The sequence below is a fragment of the Melanotaenia boesemani genome, chromosome 17 (genome assembly GCF_017639745.1).
Source record: "Melanotaenia boesemani isolate fMelBoe1 chromosome 17, fMelBoe1.pri, whole genome shotgun sequence".
Taxonomy (NCBI): domain Eukaryota; kingdom Metazoa; phylum Chordata; class Actinopteri; order Atheriniformes; family Melanotaeniidae; genus Melanotaenia; species Melanotaenia boesemani.
The window spans coordinates 27422765-27439120 of NC_055698.1; the positions used below are offsets into that span (position 1 = coordinate 27422765).

Below are 16356 nucleotides of genomic sequence, written 5' to 3' on the forward strand. Positions count from 1 at the left end.
ATGGCAGCTGAGAAAGCTGAAATGGATGCACTGAAAAAGGAGTGCGATGGCCTCCGTACACAGATTGAGGTGAGTATTTCTTGCATAGAAATACTTGATTTCCTGTCTGACTTTTAACGGTTTGATTTGCAATATAAAGTGTGAAGTTTGCTTCAAAAAGATAAAACCACCTTAGCAGTAGAAATTTCATCTGGTTTGATATTATCATTGATATTTTAAATCAGCTTGTGCCATTATGACAGAAAAGATTAATTACTAAACTGGATTCTTCTCCGTCTGACATGTAATTCTCCTTGTGGCCACTAGACGGCTCGTAAGGGCGTGAACGACTCATCTATGTCAAAGGCAGCAGGTGGTGTGGCCGCCGTGGGTAGGGTCCAACTGAAGCTCAGGAAGACACTCAAAGGTCACCTGGCCAAAATCTATGCCATGCACTGGTCAGCAGACTCCAGGTAAGTATGAAGAAAGGGAGTAAAAACATTAACATTACTCTACATGAAGTTCCATGAGGAAATTATTCATTTTATTTGTCTCTTAGAAAAGAGATGTCCCCCTTTTTATTAAAGGGATTCCATTTAAAATGCCTCAAATACAATAAATTATTTCAGCAGTTCTATTAAGGAAAGTAATCTATATAATCTAAAATATCAAGCTCGTTTGCTAGAAACTAATTTGGCTTGAGTACCCTCATTACTTTTGTTAAAACATAACATAATTGTCTGGAATAGAACATGAAGGGTTACTTACAAACTCTATGCAATATTTTCTTATGCCGGCAATACAGAACCTTAATCAACTGGTTAAATAGAACACCACAAATGTATTTTATCTCTTGTTATTCATTTCCATGATAGTCAAAATAAATAAATAAATACACTTTCTAAAAATCCATCAGTTAAAAGTAATTTCAGTTAATAACTTTAATTTTACTCAGGATTGCAAATTTCTGTATATTTAAATTTATTCGGTTTCCATTTTATGTATTCTATTTATTCTTATCAACGTCATAATGTCGCATAGTTGCAGCTTTTTTATTTGTCGTTTGTGTGCTACAGGCTTTGAGCTACTTCTTGACATGTAAAAAAAACTGTAGGGGTAACATTCATATATCAGAAGGTGCTTCAAAAAGCATTTCAAATCTAATGTACCCATAAACCTTTTCGCATATAATCATTTCCAGTTTTTTTGCTGCTTCGTGCACTATTTTTACACTATATTAATTACATTTTTCAAGTACCTGTGTAGTGATTCTTCATTTCTCTCAAAGGCAAATGGTCAGTGCATCACAGGATGGCAAGCTTCTCATCTGGGACTCCTTCACAGGGAACAAGGTAATATTACATATATTATCACTTATTAAGTGTCTGGACCACAGAGTGCAGCAAATGTTGTCAAAACAACTAAAGTAAATGAATCTCATACATTTTCTACACCACTAATTCCAAGTGGCATAGTGGTATACCAGGGGAGCAGCCTATCCCAGCAATTAGCATGTGAGAGGCAGGGCACATCCTGCACAGGTCGCCAGTCTATTACAGGGCCAACATAGAGACAAAAAACCGCTCACACTCACTCCTGGAGACAAATCAGTGTGACCAATTATCCTAAAGTGCATCTCTTTGGACTTTGGGAGGAAGCAACACACAACACAGAAAGAGCACTGTTCGAACACCTTCCAGTAGGGACCAGTACCAGTCAACTTGCTGCGAGGCTGCGGTGCTAACCATCACACCAACATGCAGCCCAATACAATCTCATACAATATGCAAAATAAGAAACAATCACAGTAACTGTAGTTCATCATTATCTTGAACGTGCAGCAGTAACTTCATTTTAATCCGTTTAGCAGGTAGATAACTGATTTAGCCAATTTATCTGGTGTCTGTCAGTCTTTTTCGTAAATTGTTTTCAGACCTACAAGAATTGCAACTTTTTTTTCTGGTTTTGTCCACATGACACTTCTTGTGAAGTCCTGTTTACTCCTCAGTATTTAAATATCTCATGCTAAAACAGAAATTTGCCCAAAAAGCCCAACCCAGCTCTGCTTTTTGTCTTTGAAAATGTCTTTAGTCTATTAAAGGAAGCATTGTTTTTCCTACATTTCGATTCGTCTTCTACCATAATTACATAAGTGCTCATTTCAGGTTAATGATGGGTTTAATCAAACTAAAAACAGTCCAGTCATGTCAATTAATTGGAAATCTTTGTCAACTAAAGGGTTAAAGAGATTAAGAGTAGAGATAAAAATGTGTTGTCAACTATTATGATTATGTGCAGAATACAAGTTCAACCTTAACAATGTACAAGCAGGACGTTGTTAATCATTTGGACTTTCTTTTGTCCCAGTTGGTTGCTGTCCCACTAAAGTCTGCTTGGGTGATGAGTGTTGCTTTCGCCCCCTCTGGTGGTCTCGTGGCCAGCGGTGGTCTGGATAACATCTGCACAGTCTACAATATTAAGGCTGCCAGCCCCAAGACCCTCAGGGAGCTGGATGCACACACAGGTGACGGAAAAATCCATCTTGTCTTCTTAAATGTCTTAAAGTTATTAAAGAAGGCATTGGTTGCTGATCTGAGATGATGGAAAATTCTCTCTACCACCCAGGTTACCTGTCCTGCTGCCGTTTCCTTAGTGATACTGAGATCCTGACAGCTTCTGGTGACACCACCTGGTGGGTTTATTCATGATCATTTTGGGTTCAGTTAAGTGCCTGTGGGAGAATTTTATCAGAAGTGTGTAGAATTTGACCACTTCGAACACTGAGTTACTGACAAAAAGAAAAGCAGTGCTAAAAGATCAATTCTAATTTAAAAGTGGGTGAAACTTAGTCAAGAAATGCCTCACCGTCTTAGGAAAACAATGGTTGCTTTATGATTAAGGCTAAAATCAAGCATAGCTCAATCTATGTTCATCAATAACAATATTCATTCAATAACAACTGTGTGCCAGTATTACTAAACGCACTACCAAATAACACACTACGCACTATCTACCATTCAATGTCTTTGATAATAGTTTGAAGTCTAACTTATTTTCCAGTATGATTGGTCAAGTTTGACCGATAATATACATTTTATTCTAAGCAAGAAAAGCTGTATATTTCTACAATTTTCCCATAAATGAACTTTAACAGTTTAAATTTAACTCTTAGACATTTTTAGAAAGGTAAACTGGATCAATGCATAGTGCAACTTTAGCCTTTTTTTTTTTTTTTTTTTTTTCATTGTTTGCATCACGCATGCTACATTTTGGCTAAATTAGTATGTGCTTGTAATTGGTGGTGTCAAATACAGCCCATGTGATTATTGCAAACCAAGGCAGCTTAGCTTAGTTTAGCCTAGCTTACCTTAGCTTAGCTTAGCATAGCTCAGAAAGCTTACTAAGGCAGCTAGCGAAATGTTTGCTTTGAAAATTGTGAACAAATCTCTTATGCTAAGATACTGTCTACTTGTAACATACAACTCATTTAATTGTGCATTGACCTCTTTTTGCCATAGTGTGTCAGCTATGCTAGCAGTTTCCCCACTGCTATGTGCTAAAGTGGGCTAAACTGATCACAGCACATTCAAAATGAACAAAAAATTAAATAAGCTTTATTGACCAACTTTACTGTAACCATGAATGCTTTCATTAAAAACAGTTTTTCCACAGTTACATTTGGTTGCATTAAATGCAGTTTGGTATTTTCTTATGGAGGAATCTGCTTATCAGTAATACTCTCACATCCTAAGCCATTGTTTAGGAATAATACAAATTGAAGACTATTAAAAGGTTTCACTTCTTTGGTTTAAATAGATAATGTAAACTAAAAAGACAAACTGTTTGACAAACAAATCCAATTCTTTAATAACCCACAAATTCATCCCTCCATTAATTTGTCCTCTCCTCCTTTTAGCTGTCTGTGGGACCTGGAGACTGGCAAGCAGAAGACTGTCTTCACCAACCACATTGGAGACTGCATGTCACTGGCTCTCTCCAATGACATGAACACCTTCATCTCTGGAGCCTGCGACTCTCTGGCCAAGCTGTGGGACTTGAGGGAAGGGACCTGCAAACAGACCTTCTCTGGACACACCAGCGACATCAATGCTATTGCTGTGAGGAAATAATATAACCTGTTTGTCAGAGCTCCTACATCACTAAAAAAATGACAGATTCACAAGATTAGTATATAGACCTTTAAGACAATAAAAGTAAATAGTTAACTTTTTTTTCAACATTATAAATTAAGTTTTTGTAGAAAAAGAAAAGATACCAGAAGTGGTGTATTCATATATATATGTATATATATATATATATATATATATCCCCAGAGCACTTATCCATTTCAAGGTGTATAAGAAGAAGTGTGCAGACTCTGAATTGGGACACATCAATATTCTCAAAACTGTCCTTGTTTTCCTGCTTCAGTTCTTCCCCAGTGGAAATGCCATCATCACAGGCTCCGACGACTGCTCCTGCAAGATGTATGACCTCCGCTCCGACCAGGAGGTGCTTGACTACACAGACAGCAGCCTGAATGCTGGCGTCACATCTTTGGCTCTTTCCAACTCTGGCCGACTTATCTTTGCCGGTTATGATGACTTCAACTGCCATATCTGGGACTCACTGAAGGGAGAGAAAGTTGGTAGGTGGTGTTTGAAGGTTTCCCCTTCTTCTTCTTCTTCTTTTTTCCATGTTCTTCCTCTATCTTTTGCTCTCCTCCTGCAGGTGTGCTCTCTGGCCATGACAACAGGGTGAGCTGCACCGGCGTCCCCGCTGACGGCATGGGCGTTTGCACAGGATCCTGGGACAGCTTCCTCAAACTGTGGAACTGAGGAGTTGCAATGAAGAAAAACACCTCTAGAAGAAAAGAAGAGGAGGAGGAGAGGAGGGGGAGTGGGTGAAGTTAGGCAAATTGAAAGGAGAGGGAAAACTAGGAGATGAGAGAAGAAAATGAGGATGTATTAAAGCAGGCCTTCTTCTCTTACTGTCTTCCTCTCTTCTTCTTCCTTATCTATGTATGCAAAATATGAGCAGTTGTGAATGAGCCACATTGTATAAATGGCATCAGGTAAACAATGCACAATGCATCCTGCTGAATGTACAGAAGAGTTTTAACTGTTGTCCAGATGATTTAAATCCACAACACATTTTTAAAAATAGCTCACACTATTCTTAAGGATATCAGAGCAGAAAATAAGCTCTTATTTGAAATCTTCAGACACATTTAGATTTTTGACAATGACAGAAACAAAGCTTAAATATTGAAATAAGACTATAGATTTAAGAAATTTATTTTTGTCTTTGAGATCTTTGACCTGTAAAAGAGCCCTGCACTTAGATGGAAGACTGACATGTAAATTCATTTGTACCTAATAGTTCAACCATTAGAAATAAGAGTTGATGTACAGTGTCTTTTTTTTTTTTTTTTTTTTCTTTTTTGGGGGCTGCACACATCCAGAGTGTATATGTATATTAGAACAGTCATAGGTCTCCTGCGAACAACCAGCAGGCTTTAATCCAAGATGGCTGCTGCAGTTTTTCCAGTATCACCGTAACAATGTGATGTACCAAGATGAATGAGGGTTTAAAGTTGGAGCTGGGCTGGCAGACAGACGAGGAGCAGTCCAAACTAAAAACCAAAGCACTCTGTTAAGACCTGTAAACTTTATTTTACTTCTCTGGGCTCAGCTGCATTTTGTAGTACACATGTGCAATTCTAATGTAAAAAGGTGAAATCTTTCTTGAAAATCTTTCTAATAAATAGAGTACTGCATTAACATCATGTCAGAGTCTTTGTGTGTATATTTCTAGGACAAAACTTAAGATGTACTAACACATATGATCAATATGGCACCGTTTTCCAGAATTTGGTCTGAAAAGATGCATAAATGATACACAAATGTTATTTAATGTTATGTTAATGTGTCATGGTCACCAGTAAATATAGGAAAAAAAACACCCCTGTGAGGACTACAATAATATTAATCTGGTCCTATATAATCGGGTCTGATTATTAGGTAAATAAAACCCCAGATGAACAGCAACACATGACATTTTGCTTTGTGTTGTTACTTATATATCAGTTTAACAAGAACTAAGTTAAACTGCAGAAGCATTGGATAAATATTAAATGGGTCCTATGATTCAGCAGCTTGTAGAACCACCTATTAGTCTTTCACGTTGTTGCTGAGAAGTTTTGCCTCACTTTTATTCACAATGTTGTTTCAGTTCATTCAGGTTTGTGGGTACTTCTTCATGCACAGCTTTTACAGCATTAGGTTGAACTCTGGACGTTGAGCAGATTGTTTTAGCACCTTGATTCTTTTCTTTTTTAGCCATTTGTTGCAGATTTGCTGCTGTGGTTGGGATTATCGTCTTGATCCGTGACTCCAATTCAATCTGGATGTTCTCTTTTTGGACGACTGGCTTCATGTCCTATTCTCAAATACTTTATACAGAGGAGGTCATAGCCAATTTAGTGGCTAAAACGTGTCCTGAGTCTATGAACCAAGCCCAAAGCACTATACCTCCACTACCATGTTTCCAACTTTGCAAACCTAAGTCAGGCTGCCATGCTGTCATGAGAAGAGGCTTTCCAAACAACTGTTATAGTTATGTTATTTTCTAATTGCACTGCCATAAAGTTTAACATTTATCAACCTTACTAAGGTCAGTAATGTAAACCAAGTTTTAGGGTAAGTTGCAGTTTCTCTGAGAATTGCCCAATTATTGCACTATTGTCTTACCTTGGGGTGAACGTGCTGGGGCATCCACTCCTGGCAGTACTCATGTGCTCCACTTCTTTCTCACTGTAAAATAATGGATTCCAAATAGTTTGGAAAGTTTAGAAATGGCCTTTTACTCCTACTCAGATTAATGGGCAGAGACAACTGCTTCTTTAAGATTATTGTTAATGTCTTTCCTTTTTTTGGCATTGTGTTAGTTGTCACACTTTAGAAAATCAACACACTTAGATTAATTAAGATGTGATTTCTGCCAGGGACTGAAATAAATTCCATCTTTACCATTAAAATGATGCATCAGTTTTATAATCAGATGTAGATCAATGGATGGGTTGTACAATATCTTTACAGCAGGGGACGCTAACTGTCTGAGTCTTGTTAAAATTCTAAACCAGAGGAAGACGGCGTTTAGTGCTGATTAGAGTACTAGTGCTGATATTTCCCACCGCACTTGATCTACGCACCAACCGGAATTATCCTAATCTAGAGCCGAACTAGCCTCCATCTCCTCTCTTCACCCGGTATCAGCAACCCCCAGAAGCTGGCTATGGCTCTCCGGAGGTTCTTCGTGGGGGGAAACTGGAAGATGAACGGGAACAAGGAGAGTCTGGGAGAGCTGATCACCACCCTGAACACCGCCAGCCTGGACGAGCAGACCGGTAACAGACTCACTGATGAGCGGCTGCAGGTTTGCAGGCAGCCGCCTGAATGTCTGGCAGAGATGGTTAATAATGCAGAAAATTAATAAAAGTAATCAGGATGGTGGGAATCAGGGGCAGAGATGCTGCTTAGATGACACCGTGACATTGAGAGTCGTGTGATCAGGATGAGTTGCGTAACGTTTCTGTCCTCACGAGGTGGAAATAAACTTTAACTGTAATAGACGCTCACTCGGTTTTAAAGTCACTCTTTTTCCACTCGATCCCTCTTTCTCGATCCTCGCATTGCAGCTATTAATTTAATTTAATTTTATTTTATTATTTTACTGCTGTCATTTGCAGTCTTTCCTGTTATGAAAAACATTTGTTTTGACATTTATAACCTATTTGAGCCTCATTTTCTCCATATTATAGAAGTGGAAGTGAAAATTTTACATTTCTTCTTTAGAGAATATTAAAAAGTTTTTCCCTTAAACAATCTCATAACTGGTTGGCAGCACTTGTAGCTGTAAACTGGTGGTGCCTTCACAGATGTTAAGTAATCCCCCCACACCATGATGGATGCTAACTTTTGAACTGTCTTCTACTAACAAGCTGGTTGTACATTTTCCTCTTCAGCTCTGAGGATGAAGCATCCATGATTTCCAACAAAAGATGTTCAGATTTAGATTTTTCAGACCACTCCACCTATAACGAGCTTTGGATAAGAAGATTCAACAACGTTTGCTTATTTTTTCTTATTTTTAATCATGGTTGTGTCTATTTTTCTTTCTATAATAAAGTTTTTTTTTGTAATAGATGCAGAATGGTTGAGTTCACTGACACCAGTTCTCTGAAGTGTTCCTGAACCCATGCAATGATAAACATGACAGAATTATTTTTGTTTTCTGTGCAGTTCTGCCTGAAGATAAAATACAAAATCAGTTTAAAACTGTAAACTGTTTCTGGTATCTAATTACTTTACTAAAATAATGTATTTTATTTTCTTACAATGAGACATTTATATTTACATGGCAGGTACCATATTTGTACCACCATTTTAGTACAGTGTCTCTGAATGGACAAACAACTTGGTGTGTGAAAGGAGAACTCACCGAGCTTTAAAACAAGCCGGCTACATTTGTAATAAGCAACGCCTTAAGTGGCACATAGAAGAAAACAGTACACAATGTTGAAGTAGTTACCTGTGGTGCGGTCATCGCTGCACCTGAGGCATCTGGATTCTCTCACAGATGAAAACATGTATCTGGAAGAATTTTGGCCAATAACAGCCACCATCCATTCACAACTTCCAATCCCCATCTTTACCACTAGATGTGAGTAATTCTTACACGCTGTACCTTTAAGCCTTACTCCTGGTGGAGATGTCAGAGATTCCTGAAGGCTCTGAATCTTTTAATCATATCATGAACTTAAGAGGATGAAATCTAGAAATTGTTTACAATTTAATGTTGACTATTTACCCACAGAGTCGTTCAAAGTAGTGAGTACATCCACATAAATACTTATGAAACACTGACTCTCTGGATTTTTTGTGCCAAATCAAGTTACACAACTGCTGCCGTAATAATTGTAGGGTGTTCTTCAAGGTTTTTTCTGCTTATTTTTTTTTCTTTTTTAAGGATTTCACAGCTTAAAAAATAGCATTGCTTTACAGCTGCATCCTTAAATAGCTTAGCCTCTCTGCTTTTTATAAGCAAGATTGTTAAGTGTATATTTTGATTAAAGAAAGACAGCAAGACTGTTCTTACATTTTATATATGTCATACACAAAAATACGCATTAAAATATATATTCAATTGATTAACTTTACATAGCTCTTCAAGGTTTGGTTCAAATTATTACATTATTATTATTAATACATAATCTACAAAAACCTCAAGTTTTTAAATGTATTTTTGAGTCCAAATAATAACACATAGAAATACAAATAGCCTTTATTCATATTATTTGCTGGACGTTTTCTCCTTTTTGTGTTTCTAATTTTTGCTTGATATTTCTGATTTGTTGCTCCTGTTCTGATCAAATGGATGGGTACGTTTATCTTTATAGTTCATTTTTTTAGTTTGGTTACAAAATCATTGTTTTTCTTATATTTTACTGACTCTTGCTCTCTAACCTGTGTCCAAAACAATGGTTAAAATAATGAAATTACAAACAAATAAAAAAAACAACAGGAGCATGGAAAAGTGAAAGCAAGGCAAGATGCAATAAAATACAAACCAGGCTCTTTGTTGGATTTTCAGAGGTGGTGTGTGGCGCTCCATCCATCTACCTGGACTTTGCTCGGTCCAGTCTGGATCCCAGAATCAGTGTTGCAGCCCAGAACTGCTACAAGGTCGCCAAGGGAGCGTTTACAGGAGAGATCAGGTAACTCAGCCACTGAAACACACTTAGTTATATGAAATCATCAATGAAAGAAGACTAGAGAGTTTAATTAAGTTTTTCTGAATTTTTTTGTTTTGCATGAACATTTTTGGAGGATATCTTCATTAATTGTATAATTACTTAGTTTATACATTTGTGACGTTCACTGGCATTTAGTGTTTTTTGTTTGTTTTGCTGTTTTTTTTTTTTTGTTTTTTTTTATTTTATGACTAGAAAGAAACCTCTTTTTAAGGAAGTCTTAAAATCTGAGATGAACAAAATTTTAGGGGAGACATTTCTATACATGTAGCAATGTGATCGTAAACAAAAAATAAAAAAAATGTTTATTTAGCACAAATATCAAACTTTCCTATATTATTTTAAGCCAAATCAGTGTGATTCTAAATGAATAAAAAGACTTTTTTTGTTCAGACCTCTCAACAGCTGGTCCTCTACTGTGTCTCCAACATGTCTTGTCCTTTCAGCCCGGCCATGATAAAGGACTGTGGGGTCGACTGGGTGATCCTCGGACACTCGGAGAGACGTCACGTTTTTGGCGAAAGTGATGAACTGATCGGCCAAAAGGTGAGCCACTTTTTCTATTACAGAGAATTTTGTCACAAGTTTTGGAAAATAAATCATATTTCGGTCTCAGCAGTTTCTTCTGCAAATGTGTTGAAATTTATTTTGGGAATTTTGTGTTTATAGTCAAGTTGTGCGAGTTAAGTGCAGGATCCTCAATTTTCTTCCCAAACGATTAATGACTTTGGTGTTACAGGAAAGATATAAACTACTGGAAGACAAAGCACACAAGCAAAAAAACACAACCTTCACAACTCCCACATCAGGTTTATTTCATATATCGGATGTAACCACAGTGATGGCAACTTGTTTTCTCTAAGATATGCTGGATTTTTCCAAACTTTATTTATAAAGCACCTTTCATGCCACAGGCAACACAAAGTGCTTTACATGATTAAACACATGCATATTAAAAACAAAACAAAGTGGAAATGCATAATAATAGAAACACTCACAAAAATATTTCACACAGCCGCACGCATGCACACATACGCACACACACACACACACACACACACACACACACACACACACACACACACACACACACAAACACACACACACACACACCAAGCAACCCCTCCTCCCTATTCTATACGAACATGATTCACTTATTTCTGTCTCGAACTGAATGTTATTATAAAATACTAAAAGTGATAAGCATCTGGCCTGATGCTGCTGTGAGGAAACAATATCAGTGTCATGGGGATCCATCCACACCAGGGGCCAGTCCACCCATGTCTAACAGCGGCAACCACCCCCATCAGGACAGACCGGGGCCCACACCACAGCCAAAAGGCTGCAGTGCAGGGCCCCAGCGACCCCGATCGGTGCAATCACCGCAGGAGGATCCCCACGAGGAAAACACTGGAGTTACAATTAAAATTAAACAACCTTAGGAAACAATAAGAACAGCTAAGAATAAATTAATAAATAAGTAAATGAATAAATAAATAAGAAGTAGTACAGTTGAATAAAATGAAAATAAAATAACGTGAAATAAAATTGAGTAAAATAAATTAAGATTAAATAAAATTTAGTTAAAAGCTAAGCTAAAAAGGTAGGTCTTAAGCCTCTTTTTAAAAACATCAACATTCTCTGCAGCCCTGAGGCCCTCTGGCAGACTGGTCCACAGACGAGGGCCGAAACAATGGAAAGAGGCCTTACCGTATGTCTTGGTCCTCACCCTTGGAACAACTAGGGTCCCCCAAGGGTTCATGACTTAAAAGAAGGTCTGATAAATAAGATGGCCCAAGACCATTAAGACATTTATAAACTACTACCTTTAAAGAACTTTTTATCTCTTTATAGTTTCCTTTATTTACTTTTTGATGTAATTGACAATTCACTATAATTGAGTGTGCAAGTGAGTCTGACTGTACATCCTCAGGTGGCTCACGCTCTGGAGAGCGATCTGGGCGTGATCGCCTGCATCGGGGAGAAGCTGGAGGAGCGCGAGGCAGGCACCACAGAAGAAGTCGTCTATGCTCAGACACAAGTCATTGCAGGTAAGTAAGACAAATAACTTTTTTTTCTCTATGTTTAATGTACATTTTGTCGTTTCCATCCATCCATCCATCCATCCATCCATCCATCCATCCATCCATAAATTACAGTGTGGGACGGGATGGGGGACCAGCAGACTGAAAATGTAAATTAGCCTAAGACAAACTCTGGTACAATGCATCAAATGGAAACATTTATGTCTGAAATCGTGCATGGTCCCTTATAAATAAAATAAAATAAATGTAAATAAATAAAAAGCCACATAGTACATTTTCTGGCTTGTAATCATAATATAGATAAAAAGTTGACTAATTTAATGGGTAAAATAAATGTCTCATTAATAACTAAGGAAATAACTAAAGGTTGTTAATACTCTCCCTGTTGTGGTCAGCTTGTCAGTGTCAAAACAATCTGAACTGTATTATATTTTATGTTTGGTAAGCCCATAAATATATGCATTTAAAAAAATCTTCACCCTACTTGATTCTGTACCAGTTCAGTTATTACATAATCTGATTGATGATATTTTCTCTGGGTGCATCTTGGCCTCATGTATCCTGCTTCTCTTCTAAAGTAGGTTGCACACTGATTTAAAATGTAAATAGGTCAGTGGTCTTTGCTGCTGGAGAAATTTCAGAAGACACAGCGATTTTCTTCCCTAGTTAAATATAAATTAGCTGCTCCACAAGACCACAAAAAAAAAAAAAAACAAGTTGGAGAACTGATGGATGTTTGCAGATTTACACTCCTGTCAATATGTCCCTCGATCCGAAATACATTTTCTTTGTTTTCTCCTGTCTTGTACAAATATTTTCTCTTTAGTTGTGCCAAAGATTCCTTTTTGTTTTGTTTTTATAGATAAATAATCATAGATATTTGAGGTTTATAAACCAATTTATGAGCCCAGAGCTTCAGTTTTTATGTTTTAATTCATGGTTGAGTTTGTGTTGCAGAGAATGTGACGGACTGGGAGAAAGTGGTGCTGGCGTATGAGCCGGTGTGGGCCATCGGTACAGGAAAGACAGCTACACCTGAGCAGGTAAGAAATATCCTGTGACCATTAAGATATATTAAGATTTCTTATTTCTACATTAATCATAGAAAATAAGGTTTTTCGGATCTGTGCCTCTTCTATCAGATCTGTTTCCTGATCAAATATTGTTTCCATGCCTCATTTAAAAAGAATTTTTCTATCGCGCTTCATCACACCGATCCCAATATCGTTCTATGTATTTTGTGCATAAGGCTTTCCCTTACATTTGTACATGCTTGCACGTTTAGACAGATACACTCAGAAACATTAATGTTTACAAAAAATAAATAGAAAGAATGAAAATAAAAAAATGAAAAACATAGAAAGGGTGTTTGTGAAGTCATGTAATGTGAATTAAATCGATATGTAAGAGTATTTAAAATTGTTATTGGCGTTGAAATGCATAACAGAACTGGAACAAACTCATGGGGACAACAAGGAACTGGTGAGGAGGGAAAGGTATAAATATTGAAGGGATAACTAGCAGAATACTGGTGTGATGTAAACGATAAACTGAACCCGGGTGTAAGAAACAAACACAGTAAGTAAAGCCAACTGAGAGCAGAATCACACTATGGCATGTCCACACAGAGACCATTTGTTGATGTTTGGATGTTTGAACCAGCATTTTAAACCAGATATTGAATTGAATAAATATGAAAATTCATTTAGTTTCTGTGTTTACAACCTGAACTTTCTTACATTTCCCACCATTTTCCTCTTCGTATGCTTGTTTACATCACATGATGTATCTTATGTCTTATTTTTGTTTTTTGTGTCAGCATTATATGCCACGCACAGGCCTGGTATATACGATATAGCATTCAGTGTTTTTGTGCAGATACACACATTTCTTAAAACAATTCTGTCTTAATGGAAAACTCTTTTGAAACTAAACTGGTTCCGTCCCTGTCTGGATGTAGCCTAAAATAGGATGTAAAGTATCTGAGAAAAGAAATATCACAAAAGACATAACCACAGACTGATGCAATTACTTCATTTTCTTAACGGATTAAAGTAATGAAAGTAAATTCAAAGCATGAGTTTTTTATTTCATTTTGGTGAACTTCTTTCCACAACCTTTGATTGGTTCAAACACAACAAAGAAAAGCCTGTGTGCTACTGCACAAACATCTTCTGACTAGAAACACAATTATTTTGAGATTCAGGGGCTTAAAATCAGTAATGGGTAATCGTTATTATTTTTTTTATTTTTAGGCTCAGGAAGTCCATGAGAAGCTGAGGACGTGGCTCAGAGCTAACGTCTCAGATGATGTGGCTGATTCCTTGCGCATCATTTATGGAGGTCAGTAATAACGTTTTATTATAATCCTCTGACTTTAAGATGTTCTTTGTACATTTAAAAGGTCTGCAAAGTTATTAAGCTCAAGGTCTACAACAAAAGGATTTATTTTTTCCTAAAGAAGACACTGCTCATAAACTAGCCGAAACAACAGAAACGTCTCTCTGTATTTGACAACATCACTGTATAAAATATCTACGTAACACCTGCTTATGGCTGATTTGGCACAGGCCTGCAAGCCATCATCAGCTGACCAATCAGAGCATACTAGGTATTTTAGGAGGGTTTTGCTCCTTAAAGAGACAATAGAAAAAAAATGTTTCAAACAGAGGGTGGAAAGAGATGCTGCAGCATGAGAAAAATCATTTTCCATGTTACAATCATCAATGTCTTTTTTTAGACTCCTAAAATTATTATCTTATAATTTGACTTAATGTTGACTGTTGAGCTAAAGTTATGTACATTCATTCTTTGCCACGTAACGATTGGCCAGCTGTGCAAAGATAAATGAACCGATGAGTCTTTTGCATGTAACTCAGTTTAACAGTAAAATATGTGAACAAAAATCCACTTTTTTATTCAAACAAAATAACAAGTCTCCTTCTTTCTGCCTCCTTCCAGCTGTCTCACGTCTTTCCAAGGCGGGTCCTTGTCAATTTGACCCTCACATTAATGACTATCTACCAATGTCTTCACAGAGGCTTTTTTAAGGATTTTAGGCCAGCCTCATGTCGATCTAATTTGTTAGCCAATGTGTGCAATCAGTTCTTGTTATGGTCACAGACATCATTACAAACTCACAGAAGTGGTAAAACAGACAAGTTGTTGATTCTTTGATGGAATAACTTAATTAAAATCCAACAGTTTGAATTTTGTTTAGTTTTTTTTTTTCATTTAAACATGTAAACTATCAATGTAGCAAACTATATGTTTTGCTTCTTGTATTCTAAAGAAAACTATTTTCATGGCTTTAATTTAACTAAAAGCTATACATAGTCAGTTTTAAGAGCTGAGAAAAAGATACAGGGTGTCACAATTTATACACTTTGAAACTGGTCTTTGAAGCTCTTCCAAGCAGCCCCATAATTAAGAAGCTCTTCCAATCAGAAATATTTGCTATTCTATATGTAGACTAAACAAGGCTACATTCAATCTAACAAATACATTTTTAAATGAAAAGTCCCAGATAGCTAAGACTTTTTGGCCTAATCCAGGCAACTTTTGCCTCTTATGGCTTAGTTACAGCACTGGCAAGTGATGTGTTGGCCAGAAGTGCTCCAAATACGTGTAGCCAGCCTGATTCGTTTATGTGGTCAAACAAAACTTCAGATGTGGGCCATATTTGGACCTATAGCTTTGTGCTATTTAGAACATATATCTGACTGTTAATTTTCCCACTTAACCACATTTATTTATTACTCTTTCTGTCCTCCAGGTTCAGTAACAGGTGCGAACTGCAGAGAACTGGCTTCTCAGGCTGATGTGGATGGCTTCCTGGTGGGCGGAGCCTCTCTAAAACCAGAGTTTGTCGACATCATCAACGCGCGAGCATAAGACACAGTTAACTGCTAAATCAGGACCAATGAAAACCACTTTGCCCTTTAGACTTTTGCATGTTGCTGTGTGTCTGCAGCCTGGGCTGACTCATTCACACACAGATGTGTGTATTAATATGCAAAATACATAGCATGTTTATTTAGTAAATACAAGTTTGTTAATATTAGGTTTTTATTTAAAAAATTATTTTATATTCTGACTTTTTTCAGGCTGCATATAAGAAGTGGAGAGGATGAGAATATGAGTTTATATTCTAGTGAATCGTGCAAACCATAAACCTGTTTAGTTACACATTATTAGTTTCACAGATGACATGTCCTGCAGAGAATCTGTCAGCCCAGGCTGTTCTGTGTGTTTGCTTTCAGAATGATAGCACTGCTGTGATGTCTGTCTCACCCACATCTAACTGCACTATTACTTACTTACCTTAGTCTGAAACAATTAAAGTTCCAGATGAAATTTACTTGAATAAAAAACACAAATAGAAAATATGTATCTTTTTGTTGGAGCTCAGTCTTTGGAGTCAAGAACATTTAAAAGTCAGTAAAGCTTTACTACGTGTTCTGGCTGAGGTGTGCTCTTCACGTTGATGGATCAAACAAATAAAGTGTGGAAATTGTA

General features: G+C 37.0%; 2 protein-coding genes across 2 annotated transcripts; both read left to right on the forward strand.

Annotated features, from left to right (window-relative positions):
* gnb3b (guanine nucleotide binding protein (G protein), beta polypeptide 3b) lies at positions 1 to 5711 on the forward strand. Its single transcript, XM_042012421.1, has 8 exons — positions 1 to 69; positions 307 to 452; positions 1268 to 1331; positions 2347 to 2503; positions 2605 to 2671; positions 3896 to 4097; positions 4411 to 4627; positions 4711 to 5711. The coding sequence occupies exons 1-8, from the start codon at positions 1 to 3 to the stop codon at positions 4815 to 4817; spliced, it is 1029 nt and encodes a 342-aa protein (XP_041868355.1). The 3' UTR covers positions 4818 to 5711.
* A 1426-nt stretch (positions 5712 to 7137) lies between these two features.
* On the forward strand, positions 7138 to 16356 carry tpi1a (triosephosphate isomerase 1a). Its single transcript, XM_041967398.1, has 7 exons — positions 7138 to 7387; positions 9634 to 9757; positions 10240 to 10339; positions 11727 to 11844; positions 12796 to 12881; positions 14094 to 14181; positions 15614 to 16356. The coding sequence occupies exons 1-7, from the start codon at positions 7276 to 7278 to the stop codon at positions 15730 to 15732; spliced, it is 747 nt and encodes a 248-aa protein (XP_041823332.1). The 5' UTR covers positions 7138 to 7275; the 3' UTR covers positions 15733 to 16356.

What these genes read in the sequence shown, in the direction of transcription:
- gnb3b (XM_042012421.1), top strand. Translation starts at nt 1, where the DNA reads ATGGCAGCTGAGAAAGCTGAAATGGATGCACTGAAAAAGGAGTGCGAT. An exon ending in GCCTCCGTACACAGATTGAG is followed by an intron (nt 70 to 306) that starts GTGAGTATTTCT and finishes TGTGGCCACTAG; the next exon opens with ACGGCTCGTAAGGGCGTGAA. An exon ending in GGAGCTGGATGCACACACAG is followed by an intron (nt 2,504 to 2,604) that starts GTGACGGAAAAA and finishes TCTACCACCCAG; the next exon opens with GTTACCTGTCCTGCTGCCGT.
- tpi1a (XM_041967398.1), top strand. Translation starts at nt 7,276, where the DNA reads ATGGCTCTCCGGAGGTTCTTCGTGGGGGGAAACTGGAAGATGAACGGG. An exon ending in ATGAACTGATCGGCCAAAAG is followed by an intron (nt 10,340 to 11,726) that starts GTGAGCCACTTT and finishes GTACATCCTCAG; the next exon opens with GTGGCTCACGCTCTGGAGAG. An exon ending in AGACAGCTACACCTGAGCAG is followed by an intron (nt 12,882 to 14,093) that starts GTAAGAAATATC and finishes TTTTATTTTTAG; the next exon opens with GCTCAGGAAGTCCATGAGAA.